The sequence below is a fragment of the Acinonyx jubatus genome, chromosome B4, assembly GCF_027475565.1.
Source record: "Acinonyx jubatus isolate Ajub_Pintada_27869175 chromosome B4, VMU_Ajub_asm_v1.0, whole genome shotgun sequence".
Classification (NCBI taxonomy): domain Eukaryota; kingdom Metazoa; phylum Chordata; class Mammalia; order Carnivora; family Felidae; genus Acinonyx; species Acinonyx jubatus.
The window spans coordinates 20,017,956-20,043,712 of NC_069387.1; the positions used below are offsets into that span (position 1 = coordinate 20,017,956).

General features: G+C 36.9%; 1 protein-coding gene across 1 annotated transcript in view; it reads right to left on the bottom strand.

Moving 5' to 3' along the window:
* The window catches only part of DNAJC1 (DnaJ heat shock protein family (Hsp40) member C1), a 217,498-nt gene that overhangs the window by 107,561 nt on the left and 84,180 nt on the right, over positions 1-25,757 (bottom strand). The window contains exon 7 of the mRNA XM_027073603.2: positions 13,646-13,736. Within this exon, the coding sequence (XP_026929404.2) occupies positions 13,646-13,736 (91 nt within the window). The remainder of the gene's footprint in view (positions 1-13,645; positions 13,737-25,757) is intronic.

Here is a 25,757-nt window from a genome sequence, read left to right on the forward strand (position 1 = left end):
TAAGCTCTTGGTAAAATCCCTTCCCTTCTGTCTGCTTTTTCCAGTGAAGTTCCCATTTCTTCGACCTACGGAGGTCCAAAACCTTGGGAGTCCTCAGTCCCCCCTTCTCTCTTATATCCTGTATGAAATCTGGTAGGAAATCTTGTCTCGAATTTAAAATACATGAAGAGTTCCATTTCTTCACTTTTATCACCCTGATCCAAGCCATCACCATTTCTTGTCTGGATTATTAAAAGAGCTCCCAACTGGTCTCTTTGTTTCAAGTCCTTGTTTCAGTCTGTTCTTCACCTCACAGTCACTCTTCTGAGAACACGTGTCAAATCATGTCACTCCTCTGCACAACCTTCCTGAGACCTCCCATTTCACTAAGAGTAAAAGCCAGGTTCTTAGAATATAAGGCTCCACGTGATTTATGCCTCCTTTCATCTGTTTCCTCTACTTGAAACCCACTCCCTTGTCTGCCTTGCTTACTCCCTAACCCCTTGCAGGTCTTTGCTCAAATGTCTCTTTATTATTGAGGCCTTCCTTGTCCACCTTATTTAAATCGCAGCAGGCCTCCCACATCCACGTGTACACACACACGCTCCCTATCCCTCTTCCTTGTTATATTTTGCCTCAGCATCTATCACTACTCATCTTACTGATGCTTTGTACATGGGCAAAAATTCTTATTTTGTTCACTACTGAATTCCCAGTGTCTGGGACGATGTCTGGTGCTAAATAGAGAATGAATGAATGAATGAAAAAGCTCTCACTGTGGACGGATCTGGGATTAAAACTCAGCCTCTGCAATTTACTAGCTCTTTTTCTTATAGTCCTTTACTGTTTTGTAAAATGCGAATAATGGTAATACTGAATCTGATGAGTTGTTAATGGGAAATAAATGAGATTAACACATATAAAATGATTAGAATGAACGTGGAAAATAAAGAACTTATAAAGAACTATGCAAAAAGATAGTATTATCATGATTTACAAATTACTATCCTAGGGGTGCCTGCATGGTTCATTCAGTTAAGTGTCCGACTCTTGATTTCAGCTCAGGTCATCATCTCGCGGATGGTGAGTTCAAGCCCTGTGTCGGGCTCTGTGCTGACAGCATGGAGCCTGCTTGGGATTCTCTGCCCCTCCCCCACTTGCTCTCTAGCTCTCTCTCAAAGAAAAGAAAACTAAACTTAAAAAAAAAAAATTACTATCCTAATAAACAAAGAGGGGCTGTTCTGAAGAAAGTAAGAATTTCTAAAACACATATGTGGGCCGGGAGAAACAACAAAAGGAAAAGATCAAAAGAAGCCACAAATTAATACATAATTTTCTATGAATTTTATTTCACCTTCAAATAAAAAATTGCCGGGTGAACAGGAAACTTTGAAGGGAGGAGTAGTATCATGCATTCATTCACTCACATTTCATTCAAGTCTGTAAAGTTAGCTTATGCCAAGAATAATGTACATTAAGAACATAGTACTGTGGGAACAGTTCCAGTTAGAAAGGGATATTTTAACTACAAATTATGTGGTATCTAACCACTATATTTTACCTTATATTGCTTAAACACCTTTATATTTTCAGGCTTTTGAGATGGTGACTTTTTAAAAAAAAGTTCCTGATACTGTAATAGAAAATTAGCAATTTAAATGACAGGTGAGTCTAATAAAAGTATCAAAAAACTAAAAAGACAGCATTACCAGAGTACCATACGAGCCCAAATTAGGCAACCAGGTTTTGTTTTTCAAAATATTTCTCATGAAAGGGGAAGAAGTCATAGAACTGATTCCTCATGACGTACGTCGCATTACTCAGTTTCTCTCAATTCCTTTATTTTGAGCAAAGCACTGCTTGAAGAAAACACGTATAAGCTAGAATCCACCTCATCAGTACTAGTTTTTGCCTTCTTGAAGAGAATCAGTTATAAACAAATAAGTGTAGTTATTATGTCTAGGGTGTTGTATCACAGTTTCAAGTGTTTGATGTTTTTGTAAAGAAGCATTTAAAAAAAATCACTTAAAGGGACACCTGGGTGGCTCAGTCAGTTAAGCATCCAAACCTTGATTCTGGTTCAGGTCATGATCTCACAGTTAGATCGAGCCCTGCGTCAGGCCCTGTGCTATCAGCATGGAGTCTGCTTGGCATTCTCTCTCCCTCTCTCTCTCTCTGCCCCTCCCCCTCTCACTCTCTCTCTCTTAAAATAAACTTTTTTTTTTAAATCGCTTAAAAAAAGTAATTCAAAACTTCCACTTCTAAAAAAATGGAGGGAAAGTACTTTTCCATACTCCTCCCCCTAAGAAAACTGAAAAACCCTAAATGTTACATATAAAACAAATATAGGAAGACTGATTTTTGAAGAGAAGACAGGCCAGCTAGGTATGGCAGGACATGATGAGCACCAAGGTGGTGAGTACCCTGGGTTTCCTCGCATAGCAAGACAAGTTTAGATAACAACTGATTTACTTCAAGCAAACAAAAGACAAAATTGTGGCCAACCTCTTCTCCTTGCCAGCAAAGGCTGATGGGAAGCCTAGACTTCTGTCACTGTGAGGCTATAATAAGGCGCCCCAATCTCACTACCAGGGTGATGTGGGAGAAGATTGTGTAGGAAGCCAGACTTTCTTTCCTACCCCTTCCTCCTGTAAAGTCAATGGCAGGGGCAGGGGTAGCCTGGGCTCCCATAGCTACCCAGGGGTAATGAGGCATCCCTCCCCATTGCTTTCAGGGTGGCTTCAGAGAAAGCCTACAGGAGAGTTAGGGCTTTCACAACTGCCCAGCAGTAAAGAGACAAACACTCAACGACGTCAGCAAAGGCCAGGTGGGGAGCTGTAAGTAGGCCTGCTTACCTATGCCAGCAAGGGGATATTAGTGGAGTGTTCTTAGAGGCAGCCTACTGGTAAGTGAGGACACTCACACCTGCCCAACCCTAGGAAGATCCACAACCACCCTCTCCTGCAGCTATAAAACAGGCCATGGACTTCCACCCCTACCTGAGTGTAACAGGGCAGCAACTCTCTCCTTCCTCACCTCAGCTACAGCATTGCCATAGAACATCAGGTAAGGCAGTATACTTAAACAAGATTCTGAGAACTATAACATAATAGCCAAAATGTCCAAGTTTTAATTAAAAAAAAAAAATCCCTCATCAAACCAAGAACCAAGAATATCTCAACTTGAATGAAAAAAATAATCAACAAGATGAAAAAGACATGCAAAGGATCCGACTGGGATTTTAGAGAAGGCATATAAAAATGGTTTGACATGTAATAATGAACATCCTCAAAACAAATGAAATAAAAAGTCAACAACAAAGACCCAGAAGACATACAGAACAACCAAGTGGAAATGTCAGAACTGAAAATATGCTAACTAAAATAAAAAAATGTAATGATTGAGAACTCAACAGAAAAACGGAACAGAGAAAGTAATCAGTTAAATTGGAGACAGAATAATAGAAATTGCCTAATCTGAAAAACAGAGAAAATAAACAAAAAAATAAATAAAAAGAGCAGAGCCTTGGGGACTTTTGGGAGCATAACAACACTCCATTAAACAACAGCAGAATATATGTTCTTTTCAAATGCCCATGGGATATATACGTAGCTAGACCGTATCTTGGGCCATAAAACACATCTCAAAAAATTTAAATGAATTGAGATCATACAGAATGGGTTTTCTTTTTTTTTTTTTTCCTAACAATTTAAAGTTGTTTTTTTTTTTTTTTTTTTTTGAGACAGGGAGAGACAGAGCATGAACAGGGGAGGGTCAGAGAGAGGGAGACACAGAATCTGAAACAGGCTCCAGGCTCTGAGCTGTCAGCACAGAGCCCGACGCAGGGCTCGAACTCACGGACCGCGAAATTATGACCTGAGCCAGAGTCAGCCGCTCAACCGACTGAGCCACCCAGGCGCCCCCAGAATGGGTTTTCTGACAACAATGTAACCGAACTAAAAATCAATAACAGAAAAATAACAGGAAAATTCCCAAACACTTGGAAACTAAATAACATCCCTAAAACAATCCAGGTATCAAAGAAGAAGTCTCAAGGGAAAAAAAATACTGAACTGAATCAAATGAAAATATAATGTATCAAAATAGGTGGGACACAGACAAAACAGTGCTGAGAGTGGAATTTTAAGCACTAAAAGTTTACATTAGATAAGATGAAAAACCTCAAGACCATAATCTAAGCTTCCATATCAAAAGCAAACAAAACCAAAACAAGATCAAGCAGATGGAAGAAAATAATAAAATTAAGAACAGAAATAAATGAAAGAGAAAACAAAAGCAATAGATAAAAATCAATGAAACAAAGAACTAGTTCTTTGAAAAGATCAATAAAATTGACAAACATCTGGCAAAACTGACGAAGAAAAAAAGTTACCAATATTAACACTGAAACAGGAGAAATCACTACAGGACATGCAGACATCAAAAGGATAGTAAATTAGTTTTAAAAACAACAGTGCACACATAAATTTGACAATTTAGGTGGAACTGACCAATTGCTTGAAAAATACAAACCACTGCAACTCCCCATAAAATAGATATATAAAATAGATATTTGAATAGCCTTGTAATTACAAAATAAATTTAACTTGTAATTTAAAAACTCCCAAAATAGGCCAATATTAAATGGTCTCACCAGGGAATTCTACCAAATGTTTACAGTATTAACACCAATTAAATACAGTCTCTTTCTGAAAATAGGAGAACGCTTCCAATTCCTTAGATGTTAGTACTACTCTGATACCAAAACATACAAAGACAGTACAAAAAGAAAACTATAGACCAAAATCTCTCATATGGATGCAAAAATCTTTAGCAAAATATTAGCAAATAGAATTTGGCAATATATGAAAAGAATTATATACCAAGATTATATGATATTTACTGCAGGGATGCAAGTCTAGCTCAATATTCAAAACTCAATCACTATAATACACCAAATTAACAAGTAAAGAAATATCACAAGATCATCTTAAGTGATACAAAAAATTAACAAAAGTCAACCTCTAGTCATGATAAAAAAAAAAACTCTGAAAATTTGGAATAGAGGGAGACTTCCTCAACTTCATATAAAGTATCTAACAAAAAACCCCTACAGTTTACATAATTAATGGTAAAACACTAAATGCTTTCCACCCAAGTTTGGAAATAAAGGAAGGATGTCCTCTCACACCACTCTTGTTCAACATAGTTTTGAAAGTTCTAGCTAGCAAAATAAGAAATGAAAAGATAATAAAATGCATATAGATTGAAAAGGAAGAAATGAAACTATCCCTATTGTCATATGACATGATTGTCCATACCGAAAATTCAAGGAACCTATATAAAAACTTCTATAATTCACAAGTAAATCTAGCAAGGTTGCAAGATACATAATTAAATATAAAAATTAACTGCATTTTGGGCATCTGGGTGGCTCAGTCAGTTGAGTCTCCGACTCTTGGTTTTAGCTCAGGTCATGATCTCACATGTATGAGATCAAGCCCCGTTTCAGGCTCTGTGCTGACAGCATGGAGCCTGCTTGGGATTCTCTCTCTCCCCTCCCATGTGTGTGCTCTTTCTCTCACTCTCTCTCTCTCAAAAATAAATAACCTTAGAAAAAATTAAAGAAAAAATCAACTGCATTTCTTTACCTGCAGTGAACACATGGAAAGTGAAATTAAAAACCCAATACCATGTATAATCACTCAAAAAGAAAAACATTTAGATATAAATCTAACAAAGATTTGTATACTAAAATCTACAAAACACTTAAGAAAGAAATCAAAGAAGATATAAGTAGCCAGAGATTAAAGGACTCCAGATAGTTAATATCCACTTCTCTCCAAATTGATATACAAGTTTAGCATAATCCCTAAAGTTTCAGCAAGATTTTTTGCGGATACACAGGTGATTATTCTAAAATTTATATATAAAGGCAAAGGAACTAGATTGGCTAAAACATTTTGAAAAAGGATAGGAAAGTGGGAAGAATCACCCTAGTTGACCTAAAAAAAAAAAAAAAGAGGGGCGCCTGGGTGGCTCAGTTGGATGAGCGTCTGACTTTCGATTTTGGCTCAGGTCCTGATCATAGGGTCACGGGATCAAATCCACATCAAGCTCTGAGCTGAGCATGGAGCCTGCTTAAGACTCTCTCCCTCTCTCCCTCTGCCCCTCTCCCACTTGCACATTTGCATGCACGCACTCTCTCCAAAAAAATTTAATTTAATTTAAATTTAAAAATAGTGCTAGAAAAACTGGCTATCCATAGGCAAAAAATAAAAAATAAAACTTTAACCTAAACCTCACACCTTATAAAAAATTAACTCAAAATGGATCATAGATTTAAATGTAAAACATAAAATTAAAAAAATTTTAGAAGAAAACATGGGATAAAATTTTTAGAATAGGGCGGTGAAGAGTTTTTAAAAATAACATAAAAAGCATAATCCACAGAAAATAGCAACAATAAATTGGACCTCATCAGAATTAAAAACCTGATCTGTGAATAACTATTAAGAAGATGAAAGACAAGCTACAGATTGGAAGAAAACATTTGTAAACCACCTATCTGAAAATGAGTCATATATAGATTATATAAAGGAGTCTCAAACTCAATGGTAAAAAAAAAAAAAATCTGTCTGTCTGTCTGTCTATCTATCTATCTATCTATCTATCTATCTATCTATCTCCAATTAGAAAATAGGCCAAAGACATGAAGAAAGAATTTACTGTAGAAGACACGCAGATGGCAAATAAGCCCATGAATGTTTCAGCATCACTGGCCAAGGAAATGCAAATTAAGACCATGATGAGATATCTCTACAAACTTACTAGAATAGCTAAAATTTTAAAAAGTGAGAATACCAAATGCTGGTAAAAGTACAGAGATATTAGATCTCTCATATATTACTGGTAGGAATGTAAAAAGGTACACAAGCACTCTGGAAAATAATTTGGCAGTTTCTTTGAACTCTAAACATAAACCTATCACCCAGCAATCGCACTTCTGGTCATTTATCCCGGACAAAAACTAGGTTCACCCAAAAATGTACACCTGACTATTCACAGTAGCCTTATTTGTAACAGTCAAAAACCAGAAGCAACCAAAATGTCCTATACTGGTGAAAAGTTCAACAAATTGTGGTACAGCCATACCCGGAATAAACAGGGACGAACTACTGATACATGGAATGACTTCAATGGATCTCAAGAGTATTATGCTGAGTGAAAAAGCCAATCTCAAAAAGTCAAATATTGTATGATTCTCCAAATCACATTCTCTAAATCATATAGTCAAAATGACAGAGATAAAAAATAGATTAGTAGTTGCCAGATATTAGGGATAATGGGGGAACCAGAGGAGATGGGTGTGATCATAAAGGGGTAGTGGCTGATTGGGATGGTGGTTACATAAATACACGTATGTGATAAAATGATAGAGAACTACACACACACTTCATATCAAGGTCAAGTTCCCGGTTTTTAGGAGGGTACATGGGACCTTCTCTACACTACTTTTGCAACTTCCTATAAATCTATAATGATTTCAAAGTAAAAAGTTAAATAAAAAAGCAATAATTCGACAAGTGAAAACTAGATATCCACATACAAAATAATGAAGTTGGACCCTTACCCACTATGAAGTGAAGTCCGAATGGATCAAAGACCTAAATGTAAGACCTTAAACTATAAAACTTTGAAGGAAATACAGGGCAAAAGCTTTAAGACACTGGATTTGGCAAATGAATGCTTTGATATGACAAGAAAGGCACAAACAACAAAAGAAAAAATAGACAAATTAGACTTCATGAAAAAATTGTGTGCATCAAAAGACAATGTCAACTGAGTAAAAAGGTAACCCACAAAATGGGAGAATATATTTACAAATCATATATCTCATAAGGGATAATAGCCAGAATATATAGAGAACTCCTAAAACTTAACAAAATCAATCCAATTCAAACTTGGTATTGAATAGATATATTTTTTTTTAATGGTTTATTTTTTTATTTTTGAGAGAGACAGAGACAGAATGCAAATGGGTTAGGGGCAGAGAGAGAGGGAGACACAGAATCCGAAGCAGGCTCCAGGCTCTGAGCTGTCAGCACAGAGCCCGACGTGGGGCTCGAACTCACGAACTGTGAGATCATGACCTGAGCCAAAGTCGGCCACTCAACCGACTGAGCCACCCAAGCACCCCACTGAATAGATATTTCCTTAAAGAAACACCCATCAAGATGGCTACAATAAAAAAACAAAACAAAACAAAACAAAATCGGTGTTGGCAAAGATGTGGCAAAAATGGAACCCCTGTGCACTGTCAGTGGGAATAGAAAACGGTATAGCTGCTATGGAAAACAGTATGTTGGTTCCTCAAAAAATTAAAAAAGGAATTATCATATGATCCAGCAATTCTACCTCTGTGTATACCCCCAAAAGAACTGAAACCAGGGACTCAGAGTTATTTGTATACCCACGTTCATAGAAGAATTAGTCACAATAGCTAAGAAGTGAAATCAACCAAGTAACCATTGACAGAAATTTGAAAGGATAAGCAAAATGTGGCGTACACATAGAATGGTATATTATTTATCCAGCCTTAGAAAGGAAGGAAATTCTGACACATGCCGCAACATGGATAAACCTTGAGGACTTCATGCTAAGTGAAATAAGCCAGTCCCAACAGAAAATACTATGTGATCAGCCTTACAGGAGATACTTAGTCAAAATCAGAGACAGAAAGTGGAATGGTGGTTGTCAGGGGCTGTGGGGAGGTGAGAATAGGGAGTTACCATCTAAAGGGTACAGACTTTCAGTTTTACAAGAGGAAAAGAGCTATGGGAGATGAATGGGGTGATGGCTGCACAACGTTATGCACATACTTAATACCACTGAACTGTATACTTAAAAATGGTTAAGATGATAGATTTTGTTAGGTGTGTTTTACCATAATAAAAAATACTAGGGAAAAAAAAGAAACAATACAGTGGTTTTATTGTAGCAATCATGAAGAAAGGAAAAAAAAATCCTAACATTAAGTGGCTAGGTACTTGTGGCTTGGGATAAAGTTTCCAGCGTCAGCACCATACATGGGACCATATTTCATTATACACGGAAATAAAGAGGGTATACTCTGTTAATAAGCTGTGTTAATAAATAAGCTGTGTTGATCACTCAAAAAGCAGTTTTACTGATTTACTGATTACAAAGATCTTCTTGTCAAAAATGTTACTGAAAAGTTTTAATAAATTCTTTTAACAAGTGTGAAGTAGAAAAGAACAATACAGTAAGTATTTCATTAACCCATTTGACAAGTATTTCCTGAGTTACCTATCATATATCTGGCATTGTTCTAGGCTCTGGGGTTGTAAACAAGACACACAAAAATACCTTCCTGCATGAAGCTTTTCATGGACACATTATTTTATAAAAAGCATAATATTAAGAAGTATATTTTTAGTTCCAAATTAAGTAAATTAATTGTTAAAATTTTAGTTCAAATTTAATCTAGAGCCATAAATGTTTACATATTCAGTTGGATAAAAAGGTTTTAAAATCATTTCAGTGGGAAAACTAAGATTGTGTTAAGACGGCATTATACTAAAGCCTACACCACATAGAATTTGAAATATTGAAGGAATTGTAAATTTACATTTGAGCTATATGATTTAAAAAATCCACATTGCATTGTTACTTGAGCAAAGTACCTAAGAAATAATACTGTTCTTTAGATATTCTCTGCCTACATATAAACTCTTGGGACCAGGGCTCCTATTAGGTTTTACTATATAACACAATTCCTAAGTTAAGGTACAGAGTTTCTGTTTGGTCATGTTTCCAAACGTACTGGAGCTACTGACTGGAATATGCTTTTTCTTAGGTTATCTCCGACAGTGTTCTCCCACCCACGAGCACACTGTATTACCACAGGGTAAATGTGCTAACCTAAATTGGAGTTACCTCTACCCTATCTCCTTTGTCCTCCTCACAACCAACCCCTTAAATCAGCACTAGCATCTCATTTCTTCACGAACCTGAGTTTTCTAAAAGCCAGTCTCCCTTTACTCTAGGGAAGGTGCATGTTTTCTCATCCTGTCCCCCTAAAAAGTCCTCCACCTTCTCGCTGTACTTAGGTCCATCACTGGGGTGTGCAATGGGGACCACAAAACTAGGAGAAAATATAATTAATGTCTGAAACTATCATATCTGCAGCCAAAAAGTACTTGACTGTAAGGCTTTGATTACTTGATTTTGTTTCTGTTTGACATCATATAAGGTATGGAGAAAAAGATAAGGGAAATATTAAGTTTTACTTCTATTCTTCCTCCCCCAATTTTGTCTATTCAAATTTTCACCTTTAGAGCCAATTTATTTATAAAATAACTCATTTTTCCCATTCATGATATGAGCTGTTTCATTATAGTACTTAGAATTTGCATCTATTGACTTAGAAGAAAACTCATATAATTAGAGAATGTATAAAAATATCATTAACAATGAAAAAGTCATATGTATAAATATTCAACGTATTGAAATATGAAACATAAAAATTGATTAAGCTGGTAATAAATAAATAAATAAATAAATAAATAAATAAGGGCCTCTAGTTTTCCAAACAGCTATCACATCTTCTGCATAGACTCCCAGAACAATGATGTTTATTTTTAAGAAATCGTCCTTTCCGTATTTCCCGTCCTAACACACTGTTTTAATGAGACCACCACACCTTACGGTCCGGCCCTCCGAGGGTACTGCACAATCTCAGCAGTAGAGCAGATTTCTTGAGGGCAGATTAGCAATTAGGTCATGAAAAACAGGCAGCATAAAATAGCTACTGCTAATCTACATGAGAAGCATTTACTCAATTAAGCAGATGGAAATGTTATTATGAACTCAGTACTCCAATGATGGTCTTTAAAATTAAGAAGGATAGGGGCAAATGAAATGCACACTGGGGGATTTGGGGCCTTTATATATTAATTCTAAAGTATACAATGCAGAACACTGTAATGAAGTTAACAAAATTAATTAAAAGATTCTTTGCATGTAACCATTAGAGACTACATTAAAAAATACATGACAGTTTCTGACATTATTAATAATGTGACTGTACTTTAACATTCTTAATGTTGATACCATGACCTTTCCCTAATGTACCACTGATACCAAAAACATGAGCATGAGAAGTCTTATTACTCATTGCTGGTATGAATACGGTTTTTAATATGCTTTCTGGTAGTGCTGTTTCCATTTTGAGTTTCAATAACTGATAAGCTCGTGATGAATTTTCAAATATTTAAAAGATTACTACGTATTTTTACTAGCAAACAGAGTTTTCATATATTTATGTATTCGAACATGTGTTTCTTTACATCATCTTTTTATTAGACAATAACAAAAAAAACCAGAATTATTAATCTGCTTAAAAACCTCCATCAAACTCTTAGAACAAAAATTTTCAAGTGACTTTGGGAAAATGGGTCACAAACAAGGAATTTTTACATTGTGATAAAATATCTTAGATTGTGATACATATTTTATGTCTAACTCTTATTTTCCAAGTTTTAGTGTATAAACTTAACAAATTATTATTACAGAGTTCTAATATATATGCCAAAATTATAACAATTAAGTGGTTTGTTACAAAAGCTACATAAAAATAAGCTGTGCCTATGAAAGCTATAAAATGTATATCCACATTAACTCTAAATATTACATTTAGACTTTTATTGATTTACTCACCATAATTAAAACTTCTCAACAATTACTATAACAAACTTGTTTCAGTATTTTTAATACAACAATAATAGTCATTTGCCCACTCATTCTCCCCAACGCTTATCTTTATATGTAATCTTCTATCATCCTAAACTCTTTCTTAACAGAAATCTACTTTTTGATATCCTTGGCTTGAAAATTACATAGTATGTAGAGTTGTTGAATTTATTTAAGTTTATTTACTTTGAGAGAGACAGAGACAGCATGCGCAGGGAAGGGGCAGAGAGAGAGAGAGAGAGAAAGAGAGAGAGAGAGACAGAACCACAAGCAGGCTCTGCACTGACTGAAGCGGGGCTCGAACTCATGAAACCGTGAGATCAGGACCTGAGCCGAAACTGAGAGTCAGACTGATTCTTAATGGACTGAGCCACCCAAGTACCCTGAAACTTTAGAAGTTAAATTATGTGCTCCTTAAAACAGAGTTCTATACAGGATAGGTGCTCATTAATATTCATGGCATGGCATTAATTCATATATTCATCCAATATATCCATTTACTGTGCGCCAGGACACTGTAGTTAATTCTGCAGACATAAAGATAAAAAAGAAACAGCCCCTGTTCTAAAGCTGCCCAGACACCTGAAGGATTGTGGTAGGGAGAAAAACGGACCCTTGAAGATGTCCACATTCTATTCCCGGAGTCTGGCAATATTTTACCTTAGATGGCAAAAGGGATTTTGCAGATATGATTAAGATTGAGCACCCTGAAAAGGGAGACTATCCCGAATTACCCAAATTTGCCCAGTCTAATCACATGGGCCCTTAAAAGCAGAAACTTTTCCCAGTTACAGTCAAAGAAAGACGTGACTCCAGAAGCAAAGTCGGACATCACACTGCTGCCTTTGGCTCAGTCGGTTAAGCCTCCAATTCTTGATTTTGGCTCAGGTCAAGATTTCATGGTTCGTGAGTTGGAGTCCCACGGTCGGGCTCCATGCAGACGGTGTGGAACCTGCTTGGGATTCTCTCTCTCTCATGTGCGTGCATTCTCTCTCTCTCTCTCTCTCTCTCTCAAAATAAATAAGCTAAATTTTTAAATGTTTATTTATTTTTGAAAAAGAGAGAGAGAAAGAGCAAGCAGGGAAGGGGCAAAGAGACAGTGAGACAGAGAATCTGAAGCAGGCTCCAGGCTCTGAGCTGTCAGCACAGAGCCCAATCGGGGGCTCGAACCCACAAACTGCAAGATCATGACCTGAGCCAAAGTCGCATGCTTAACTGGCTGGGCCACCCAGGTACCCCAATAAATAAACTTAAAAAAAATAAAGCAAAGTAAAGGGAGGAGGGGATATATGTGGGAAAGATGTAGATCTGTCAAAATGAGACAAAAAGACTGGGGCTGGAGAAATGCCTTATTTAATTGTATGTTTAACTTTTCCTAAAATCAGCAAGTACTGTCTTTAGTGTTCAATAGAAGACTTCAACACACCGATAATTTAGTCCAGGGTTTTCACGTTGTATAATAATACATCAACTAATGATGAAGCAAAGACTTTCAGAACAAAAGTCATTGCTATTTTCAGGTTTCTGAGTTGATACTGTTTTACAGCAAGCTGAATGACCAACTGGACAGAAATGGCACTAAATATCAATGACAATTACAACACTGGGGTATGTTAGGACTTCCTTGATTTGGGATGCTTCCTAGATTTGACAAACTATATGACTTCATGTGGATTTTATCCCCCCTCTGATACTGAACTATGGGTGGCTCAGCAATAACTAATATAGTACTTTCCACATCTAATACATTAAGGAAGTAACTGCTCTTAGAGAATGGTAATGAAAGCACAGAAAATTTAATTACTTTTGACTTTAAAGGAAAATCCAAATTTAAATAATCAGTCTTATGTGATATTGTTAACACAGTAAGAAGACAATGTTTAAAACTCACTTTGAAGTGTTTCAAGTTCAGCCCGACTCAATGCATCTTCCTTTCTCTTCAATCTTGTTTCTTTATATTTAGCATAAAACTCCCCGGCATCCTTAAAAAAGAAGTTACAAAGAAATTAACATAAAGATCGGTTTGCTTTGATACTACGTCACGCACAACTTCATTTTAAAGCCGTGTATTGTCTTCCTTTCAGTTTATGGTTTTAAATTGTATGATGAACACAAGAAACAATAAATGTTTCTCCCTGATTTTTCTCTCTCAGAGAGCTTATTTATTAAGGCCAGAACCTGCGTGAGTATAAATCTAAGGAGAGTTTTTTCTCTCAGACATGGAAGGGAGGACTCCTCTTCCTGTGTTCTACCACTGTTTGTGTTCTCAACGTTGGGCTACTCCATGGACAAAGAGAAGACACACTCGCTGAATTAACCTCAATGGGCACAGTAAGTTATGTCACTGTGACTAACAAAGCACTATTTTCATATTCATCCCTTCACCTCAAAAGATTTTCAAAATTATCATATGCAAATCTGATTAAGAAACCTATCTGCCCCTGTCAATACAAGTGAAGATGTCATTCCTCCTTCCACCACACTTAGAGATCAGTTCCTGTCATGGAGGCTTGAGGACTGAGGACACATACTTAGGTGTCCAAATACAGTGGCTAAAGTGTCAAGGAGTGGCACACAGGCAAGACTCTAGCAGAGTGCTGAAAAAAGATCAGGCCTACAATAATCACAAACGTGGAGATCAACAAATTGATGCTCTAAGCATATGAAGATCCTGACAATGAGAAAAACAGAACAGGTAATTTTCCACTACCTCTTGGCTTCAACTTCATTCATCACACAGCAATACTACTTGTAACTGCCAGGCCACATTGTGTTTTTAAGTCTTTGCATACCCTTTGCCCACTAACTAGAATATTTTGCTCCCCTGCCATTATTTTGATGAACTCCTATTCATCCCTGAAAACTATTCAAGCATCACCTCCTTTTGCAAGGTTTTCTGACCTTCCCTGGCAGAGGAATTCTCTCCTGTATACTGCTTCTGTGTTTAAGCACACTTCTAGGATTGTTTGTATCATGCTATATTCTCTCCTAGAAAATGGGAAATCTGAGACAGGGGTACTTGTGTGCCCAGAGCACAGAATCTGGTATAAAACAGGTACACAATAAATATTCATTGAACTGAACTAGGTCAAAATATATGAGAAATCTTGTAAAGGAAGAAATGAAAGGGCTTGTGTGTGGAATAGGAAAAAGAGAGCTATCAAGGATTAACTCTAGGGTAACATTCCCAGATTTTAAGATTCCTAGGGCAGATACATCATAGACTCATCTGAGAGGGTTTATTTTTGAAGGAAATACAGGAACAAAAGCTCTATCTTGATTCAAATGGAAATGCATGAACACTTAAACCCTAGAATGGAATTTTCTCTTTTCATCTGTGACCGTCCAAGAAGAGTTAAAGCTTTTCTTCGAGTCTGTATCTCTTGGGCTTATATCAGAACTCTTCCATCTGACGATGAATTAGGTAAATAATAGGCATTCCTAAAATCACTGGATCAGTATAATAAAGATGTATCTCTTATTCTCCCATTCTCATTTTCATGTTCCTACCTCATTTCTACCAGGACTCCACAAGCCCTGGGTCAGCGAAATAATGGTATAACTTGAAGGGGACAGAAAATCATGAATCCAACATACTCATCCTCCCAGTCCATATATACTTTAAAATGCAACAGGATTTGGGGTTAAGGATTTATAGCCCCTTAACATTCCCTGCACCCCTAAAAAAAACCTCAGCCCTGGAATACTCTTATTTTCTTTAAGCCACATCAGTCATTTGTTCCATGACGTGAATGAATGAATGAATGAGCTTATTACCTTCTTTCCAGGCAGTAGTTTTTATTTATTTATTTATTAAAAAAAATTTTTTTAAATGTTTATTTACTTTTGAGAGAGAGAGTGAGAATGCAAGCTGGGGAGAGGCAGAGAGAGAGGGAGACACAGAATCCGAACCAGGCTCCAGGCTCTGAGCTGTCAGCACAGAGCCCGATGCAGGGCTAGAACCCACAAACCTTGAGATCATGACCTGAGCTGAAGTCGGACACTTAACCGACTGAGCCACTCAGGCGCCCCCAGGCAGTAGTTTTTAATAGTAGGGAAAAGGTCAGGATAGCACTGGACCCTTGAAGGGAGCAGGAAAGGTGGCACCATACAAGAAAAAGGGGCACAGATAAGTTATCTATGAGATGTGAAAGAAGGTAGGTTGAAATCAAACATCATAGTACAGTATAGTGAGAGAAAATACAGTGATTACTAGGACAGATTTTGGAGCTAGACATGACTTGAATTAAGGTCTCAGCTCTGCCTTCTTTCAGCCTAAATAGGATTCAGCAAATTACTTCACTCAGCGTTGTATGAATTATCTCATTCATAAATGGGGACGATCACAGAGCTACTGTGAAGACTGAGGTGCTGATACATGTATCAAACACTCAGAATAACATCTTGCACACAGGTCCTCTATATGTTACCTATTTTTATTATTACTTATTTTACCAAAGCCTTATTCTCTACCACAAAAAGTGAGTTTTTCTGCTTCAGACCTCACCAAAACTCCCGCAGAATCCTATAACTTATTGCTTATGAGGCTTTCTTCACCTGCACCCTCTCAAAACAAAAATCTTTTACTTGGTAATAGCAGCCTCTTCCTAGTGGTTCTACCAAACTTGAATATTTCTCTGTTCGTGTTTCTGCTTCCTGCTACAGTACAGAATTCCACTAAAAATTCCTCTTTGAAATTACCCATTTGACCCCAAAATCACACTTATCTGAGGATCATTATCCACTCAGTCACTTTACCCTACTTCACCTAATTCCAAGAGTTTTAACACATTCCCCAATTGCACTCACGGTTTGTTCTAGGCCAAGAATCCGTTCCTTCTTTTGCTCTGTTTCTAAGCATTTATTTAAATGTTCCTCATCCTTTTTCTTGTCATATCGTACTTGTACTTGTAAGCCATAATAACAATATGCCTACTCCAGAAAGGCTCACTTCTGTAAGAAACCTATGATCTCAAAGAACTCTACTGCATTCAACACCCTACACCACTCCAACCCTCCTTGTGTTCAGTTTGGTGTACCACACATTAAGGTACACTGACAAACTGGAACACTTTAAAAGGAAAGTGATCAAATGGTAGGGAAGCTTGAAATTATTTCTTAAAAGGGGGTGGAGATCAGATTAGAGATAACCTGATAACTATCATAGAATATCTTAAGGGTCATTGTAGGAGAGAATGGTGTATTCTAGAGATGGAAGTTTTGATTTTGGATAAATATAAAGAAGAGCTTTCTAATAATTAAAATTACCTTAAAATGAAAGAGACTGATCTCAAAGGTAATATTCTTTTTTTTTTTTTTTAATTTTTTTTTCCAACGTTTATTTATTTTTGGGACAGAGAGAGACAGAGCATGAACGGGGGAGGGGCAGAGAGAGAGGGAGACACAGAATCGGAAACAGGCTCCAGGCTCTGAGCCATCAGCCCAGAGCCTGATGCGGGGCTCGAACTCACGGACCGCGAGATCGTGACCTGGCTGAAGTTGGACGCTTAACCAACTGCGCCACCCAGGCGTCCCACAAAGGTAATATTCAAGAAGAGACCTATGGCTATTATTTAAGGTATATTCTAAGTGAGAATCACATAGTCAAAGGGGTTGAATGAGAGTAGTTGTTTTGGAATCAAAAACAAATTTTTTTTTTAGTTAGTTTGTTTCAAGTTATTATTTGACTTCCAGTTAGTTAACATATTGCGTAATATTTCTTTCAGGAGTAGAATTTACTGATTTATGACTTACATATAACAGCCAATGCTCATCACAACAAGTGCCCTCCTTAATACCCACCAGCATTTTTTTTTAATTTTTTAACGTTTATTTATTTTTGAGACAGAGACAGAGCATGAATGGGGGAGGGTCAGAGAGAGGGAGACACAGAATCTGAAACAGGCTCCAGGCTCTGAGCTGTCAGCACAGGGGCCCGATGCGGGGCTCGAACTCACGGACCGCGAGATCGTGACCTGAGCTGAAGTCGGACGCTTAACCGACTGCGCCACCCAGGCGCCCCCCAAATTGTATTTTTAAATGCGCACTCATATTTAGGTGGTCGGAAGGTTGGGTAAGAGGTTAAGAAAGCCCACTTCAATACGTATCTTGAGATTTAAAAAAAAAACTTTTTTTAATATGTATTTATTTTTGAGAGAGATCGAGCAAGAGAGGGGAAGGGGCAGAGACAGAGGAAGACACAGAATCTGAAGGAGGCTCCAGGCTCTGAGCTGTCAGCACAGAGCCCGACGTGGGGCTCGAACTCACGGACCGCGAGATCATGACCTGAGCCGAAGTCAGCCGCTTAACCGACTGAGCCACCCAGGCGCCCCATACCCACCAGCATTTTAACCCATCCCCCTGCCCACTTCCCTTCCAGCAGCCTTCAGTTTGTTCTCCATAGTTAAGAGTCTGTTTTATGGTTTCCTCTCTATTTTTCCTCCTATGTTCATCTATTTCTTTTTTTTTTTTTAACGTTTTATTTATTTTTGAGACAGAGAGAGACAGAGCATGAACGGGGGAGGGGCAGAGAGCGAGGCAGACACAGAATCGGAAGCAGGCTCCAGGCTCTGAGCCATCAGCCCAGAGCCCGATGCGGGGCTCGAACTCACGGACCGCGAGATCGTGACCTGAGCTGAAGTCGGACGCTTAACCGACCGTGCCACCCAGGCGCCCCCATCTGTTTCATTTCTTAAATTCCACAGATGCATGAAATCATATGGTATTTGTCTTTCTATTTCTGAATTACTTTGCTTATGATAATAGTCTCTAGCTCCATCAACAAAATGCAATTTTGCAATTGCAAAAGGCAAGATTTTGTTTTTTTTGTGGCTGAGTAACATTCAATTGCACATATATGCTACCTCTTCTTTCACTTGATCTTGGCCAAAAGGCCAAGAAGCGATATATACGTAGTACCTCTTCTTTAATCCATTCATCATTCAATGGACATTTGGGCTCTTTCCAAAACTTGGCTAGTGTTGACAATGTTGCTATAAATAATGGGGTGCATGTTTCCCTTTTAATTGCCATTTTTGTATCGAGTTAATACCTAGTAGTGCAAACGTTCAGTTGTGGGATAGTATTCTCTTTTTAACTTTTTGAGGAACCTCCATATTGTTTTACAGAGAAGCTGCACCAGTTTGCATTTGTACCAACAGCGTAAGGTGGTTCCCTATTTTCTTCATCCTCCCCAACATCTGTTATTTCTTGTGTTGTTAAATTTAGCCATTCTGACAAGTGTGAGGTGAATCTCATTGTAGTTTTGATTTGCATTTCCATGATGATGAGTGATTTTGAGCATCATTTCATATATTGTTAGCCATTTGTATGCTTTCTTTGGAAAAATGTCAGTTCATGTCTTCTTCCCATTTTTTAACTGGATTATTTGTCTTTTGAGTGTTGAGTTTTATAAGTTCTTTATATTTTTTGGATATTAACCCTTTGTCAGATATGTTATTTGCAAATACCTTCTCACACTCTAAATGTTGCCTTTTAATTTTATTATTTCATTTTACTCACTGTGAAGAAGCTTTTCATCTGGGTGAAGTCCCAATAGTTGCCTGCCTGCTTGCCTTCCTTCCTTCCTCCCTGCCCCTCTCTGTTTCTTTTTCTTTCTTTCTTCCTTCCCTCCCTCCTTTCCTTCCTTTCTCTTCTCTTCTCTTCTCTTTTTTCTTTTCTTGCTTTTCTTTCCCTTGACCCAGGAGACATATCTAGTATGGCTGATGTCAAAGAGATTGTTACCTGTGTTCTCTTGTAGGATATTGATGGTTTCCTTTATCACATTTAGGTTTTTCATCCCTTTTGCATTTACTTTTGTGTATGGTTTAAAAAGTGGTCCAGTTTCATTCTTTTGCATGTTGCTTTCCAGTTTTCCCAGCACCATTTTTTAAAGAGACTGTTTTTATTCCCTTTGGACATTCTTTTCCGCTTTGTCAAAGATTATTTGACCATGTAGTTTTAGGTCCATTTCTGGGTTTTCTATTCTGTTCTGTTTATCTCTGTGTCTTTATTTGTGCCAGAAACAACAAAAAAAATTTTTTTAATAAAAAAAAATGAGTAGTTGTTTTGAAACATTGCCCCCTCCCATTCTTCCTGAGTGGCTAATTCACATCAATATAATTGTCAAGTAGAGAAGATAAACATAAAGTCTCATTTTGAGTCCAAGCAAAATAAGCTCAGTTTACCTATACACAAAAAATTTGAATTTCTAAGTAAACTTCTTATCCATCTTTGTGGACATTGCCTGAAACATAACAGAAGCTTAATAAATACTCAATGAATGAATGAAGGCTTACTTTAATCAATCAGGGCTCTGGACTGCCTAGGTTTAGCTCTGTTAAGACTTTATTAAAACTATGCGATTTACAGGGTTCCAAACAAGAGTTCCTATCGGCAATGAGCTTATAGCATAATCATCAATGAACGGAACATGAGCAAAAGTTTTTAGTTTAGAAGCCACTCTCCCGGTACTTAACAAAATTTTTTGAAGGGCTCAAAGCTTATCTACATATATATCAAGCAGGGACCTGATCTTACATTGCAGAAGTACAGCCAACTTAAAGAATTTACATGTTATGAGTTTTCTTTGTATGTAATTGTAGAGCATGGTCCTTGCACAATAAGACCTTAGTTATATTAACTTATGCTTATTTATTGAACCACTATTATATGTGCTGTACCTTGTTGGGATATATGGAGATTACAGAAAAAGACAAGCACTTGTCTTTAAGGAAGATGTTAAAATAACTGAATGACCCCAAATTTGGAAAATAACCTATGAGAATAGGGATTTTTGCCTCAAAAAAAAATTTTTTTTTATTTCTAGGGCCTAGAAGAGTAGCTGGTATATAGTAAGCACTCAATAAATACTTGTTGAATGAATTGCTTGAAAACAGAATGAAGCTCACCCAACATTCTATCTGTTTCCCCACATTTCCTTATCCTCTTGAGATTAGGTGGGGTCATGGGACTAGTTCTGGATGGGCTGTGGATGGAAATATCATGTGTCACCTTCAAACGAAGGCACCAAAAAGCCTGTGCAATACTCTTGCCATAGTGAGGAAGGAGGCCACATGTTCCAGATCATACAGCTGGAAGATGGTAAAGACGTCCTTGTTCTGAGTCCCTGAATGACTAGTTAGAGCAGAATGCCCTCTTTCCTACCAAGAAGTGACAGACAAGTGGTATAAGCTAGAAATATGTTAAGCCACTGGAATTTCAGGATGATCTGTACCTTGCCATAGTATATCAATCTATCCTTATTATAATATAAATAATAAGTGCTATGAAGTTAGAAGTTAGCACAGAGAATATACAATGGGAAGTTTTCAACTGGCCTAATCAGGAAGGACTTCCTAATGATAATGACCATTCATATAAGCCTTGGAGATACTATCTCCAAGATTAGTGAGTTATGAGACGGAGAATATCCATACCAAAAGCTTTAACATTACTGACATATTGCATTTAAGTGATAAAATAACATGCTGAGCTGGTACTATTTGCCATGTTTTGGTTTTCTTTTACTTCTCCATCCCAGCTCTGTGCTGATGGCATAGAGACTACTTGGGATTCTCTCTCTGCCCCTCCCCTAATCTCTCTCTCTCCAAATAAATAAACATTTCCTCTTAAAAAAAATAACCTTCAAAATATTAAATGACTGAAGGAAACGTAGGAAAGAAGGGAGTTGATCTAGAGTGGTACAAGCAGCGAAATGCTACCCATCACCTGTCCTAATGGGAATAAGGAACATGGAAGAGCTCTGAGGACAGGTAGCTACAAAAGAGATGAAGGATGTGCCACTTGTTTGACAGTCTGACAGCACAAATCTCTTGTTTGAAGCTTACATATAAGCTTCAACATAGGGAAATAGCGTAAGTACATTTCTGAAAATCTGCCCACAAAGTATTTATGTCAAGATTTGTTCTCCCATTGGCTTATACTATAATCTCAGAGTTACACATAATGTGTAATAAAATTACAATGAAGAGCATAGGAAAAATATAAATTGTAGGCTTTGAAAAGATTTTTTTCATTTTTTTAAAAATTTATTTTGAGAGAGAGAAAGAGAAACAGCAAATCTAAGGGGGGCGGCGGGGGGGGGGGGGGAAGAGCAGAGAGAGAAGGAGAGAGAATCCCAAGCAGGCTCCGTGCTTTAAGCACAGAGCCCGACGCAGACTTTGATCTCACAAACCGTGAGACCATGACCTGAGCCGAAATCAAGAGTCAAGGCCTAACTGAGCCACCAAGGCGCCCCCTATATTGTAGACTTTAAATAAGAGTCCAAAGTTTTGTACAAACACTGAATTCACAAATATTAATAAAATAAAAATAAAACAAAAAATGAGAAGCTATGCCTTCCTCTCCCTCAGTCAGTGGTATTCAAGATGTAAGGCCTAACAGCTACTTTTTCCACTTGGGCTAAGAAACAGAAGAGACTACAGAAGTCATGTATTCAGCCCCAACTCAATGCAAGAATCCTATAACTTTAGAATAATTATAATCAGCCTAAATACTCTGATAGGGACTTGTAAGAGTAGATAGCTTATTCATTCACTGTAGAGTAGCTATCCTTCTAGTTATTCCACTATTGGGAAAAGTTATCTTCCTCAGCTTTTATATTTCTCATATTTTAATACTTATTTTCATCTGCTTTAAGTTTCATTTCTACCATTCACTAGTTATGTCACTTTGAGCAAACTGTCTCACCAAGCTAAGTCTTAACTACTTTTTATCTATAAAATATGGAATCTATGAGACTATATATCTCTAACATTGTACCTAACATTTTGTGTTTTTTTAAATCTTTTCTACATCTAGCAATAACCTACAAAACTCTACTTTATATTCTATCTTCGGACCTCCAAGTACTTCCATGTTATGTTCGTTCCCCTTTCAGAGGACAGAAGGAATGGAATCTTTGTCTTCTGTTGTGAGGTCTTTCCAATTTTCCTTTCTCTCTCTGTCCTTCTGTAGCAGTAGAGTTTCAGCCTTACAAAAATTCAGACGCTCTTTTCCATCCCTTTTCATTTGTTTGCATACTCCCTACATAAAGTATGTTTGTAAAGTTTTTTTAAAAGTTCTTAGAGTACTAAAAGTAAGCTTTTCCATCCCTTGGAGAATCTGTGTTTAACTCTGAGTAGAACAGGCAACTCAGCTTGCTATAATTGCCTCAAAGCCTTTTAGGAGCTTTTTTCTGCTGCTAATTAGCTGTGAATGTTTTGTTTATTTGGTTTCTGACAGAGTCCCAGCAAGCAGAAGCAAAGGGGCTAGAAAGGAAGGGCCCTGACTGTACAGAGGTGACCTCCAGGCTTGTCCACAGTTGTAGTTTCCATGGGAGAAGCTTCTTGGGAGGGAGGATGCCTCCATTTACAGATAGTTCTGTAAACTAGAATATTCCCTTTACTCTCTTAGGTAACTTTTTATTTTTTAAGGTAAAAGCCACAGCATTATAGAGAAGATTCCTCTATTTTTTCAGACACTGCTCCTGGGCAATCTATGAATCCTGATGGGGGTAGGGCTATGCGTGCTGGAAATTTCCTACAATAATTCTTAGTTTAACTGTGTTCACATAAGATCAGCTTGGTAGTGAGAAAAGATGGGGCTGGGACTTAACAATGGGAAAAATTTACAACTGTGGGCAGTGCACACATAAAGGAGTTTTATGTTTTATAAATTATGTAACTGAGAAATGTAATACAGCAGGTAGAGAGAAATTTGGTGAATTCCCTCAGAAACAAACTATCAAGCAAATAAATTCTCAGTGCCTAAGACCGTTTTCATCTTAGAAAGTATAGAGAACAACAACAACAAAAAGGCAGTGTAGAGACTATGAATAAACCATAATTTAGACTGGTAATTACTTAGAATATTTGGCACTTACTGATTTTATATATGAGAAATCAAATGGTACTACTAACCTAAATTTTTATGGGCCCAAATATATAAGACTCCAACAAAGATAGGCAATAACAAAAATTAACTAAGTTATAAGGGTTAAACTGGAAATATGCACATAGTATATTTCGTCAATTGTTTGCTACTTTCATGGTTATAAATATGTTTCAGAATATATATGATAAATCAAAAAATATCCAAAAAGGGCATTTTGGAGGCTAGGAAAATTTTTGGGTATTACAGGCTGAAATTAGCTAACACAGATGACTGGCTTAGTCATATTCCAAGAGAATGTGTATTCCCTTCAAAACTACCATGAGAAGAGAAACAGGCTGGTAAGACGCAAGTGTCACTAGGGCTAAACTTTCAATGTTAAAATTAAATTCTAAGCTCCAAGCATACAGTGCCTCTCTTGATACAGTCCCAGTTCTCTGTTATATTCGAATTCATATTCCATGTCTTCTGTTGATCATTCTACTTGCTTTCTGTACTAAGACACATTTTCTCAAGTTTCCCCAACTTCTCTGCATATAGTCATGCATGTTACTCTTCTCTAATGTTCTCTCCACACTCTATGCACACATTAACCTTCCTTCTCATCAATTTACAAACACTCCACATTTTTTACTTTGGTTTCTCATTTGACTTTTTACTTTTCTGCATATGTGGGTGCGTGAATGATATGAGGCATACATTTTGCTAAACACAGTTATGCCCATACGCCTTTCCTTGGATATTTTCCAATCTGGGAAGTGTCTGACATTAATTTAACATTATCAAATATTTTATATGTGTCAAGTATAATAGGTTTTAGTTCTTTTGTCTCATTCTTCTAATATGCCAATTATTGTAATTTTCCCATTATCTAGAACTGTCATTTTCCAACTCCTACTGGATAACCATTTATGTGTAAGAAGTACAATAAAGGAATGGGTATTCACAGGAAGAAGTAGGAGACCAAGAGCTGTTGATATGACAAGGACAAAATTTGAGTACAGACCTGACTAGTGTAAAGGCCACTTGCTGGAAGTCTCTGAATCTCCCACTTTTAGTTTGGACCCTTCTTCATATCCAAATAGCTACATACTTACGCAGAATACTTGCAGATCAGTTTTAATGAATTTCATAAAATTCAAGGGATTCACACACATAAGTAAAATTCTCTTAACGGACATCTGCTTAACTAACTTACCGCATGCCTATAGGAGCTAGATGTGTTAGCTCTTAAATCTGTCAGTGATAATTGTTATGTAATTATATGATTCAATTTAAATACTACATTAAAAAAGGAAAAGTGAATAGAAAAAGAGAGTTCTTTCTATGAAAACCAAGTAGATGCTTTGGAAAGCTCAATGAAAGAGTTGCTAAAAATGCTGTTAACTAGATATAAGTTAGTCAATTATGAAAGACCAGGGGAAATCATAAAACTCTGTAAGGATTATACAATTACATTGTTTGGCAAGAGTCTCGTTTAACTCTTCTTTAAGAAATCAACTGGAAGGTTGTCCTTAGAGAAACCAAAATTATAGAGACAGTATATGCAAGAAAAAATAAAACGATGGCCCTGTATCACAAGAGTGGTCAATAAATAAATAAATGTAAAGTACATGCTTAAAATGTTTGAGGTCATATGCATCATTTTGTATACTTAGAGCTCTAGGTAGGGCTCTTTTTTGACCACTGTACCAATTACCAGTTTACAATGCTTCAGGTAAGGAGGGCTTCTTCTAAATTTCACAAATATCTTATTGAAGACGTCACAGAAGTATCACATCAGAACGTCAGCGTTGTGAAGAAGGCGTATGTACTCACATTACACAATTTTATGGATGATAGATTAATACAGAGTTACAGTAGACTGAAGAAAAAAAAAGAAAAAAAAGCAGACACAAATCTAATCCTAACAGCAACTATTCAGTATTGCTTTGCTGATGCTTTCTATGTTGACCAATCTGTAATACTTTCACTTTTACAGCTTGTATCAGTCTACTATATACATTATTTTGTTAGTGAACATGAAAAAACAAATCTTATATCCTCAAAACAGAATTAAAATACCAAGTATTTGTTAAAAAAAAAAAAAGGAACATTGTCTTATTTTTCTT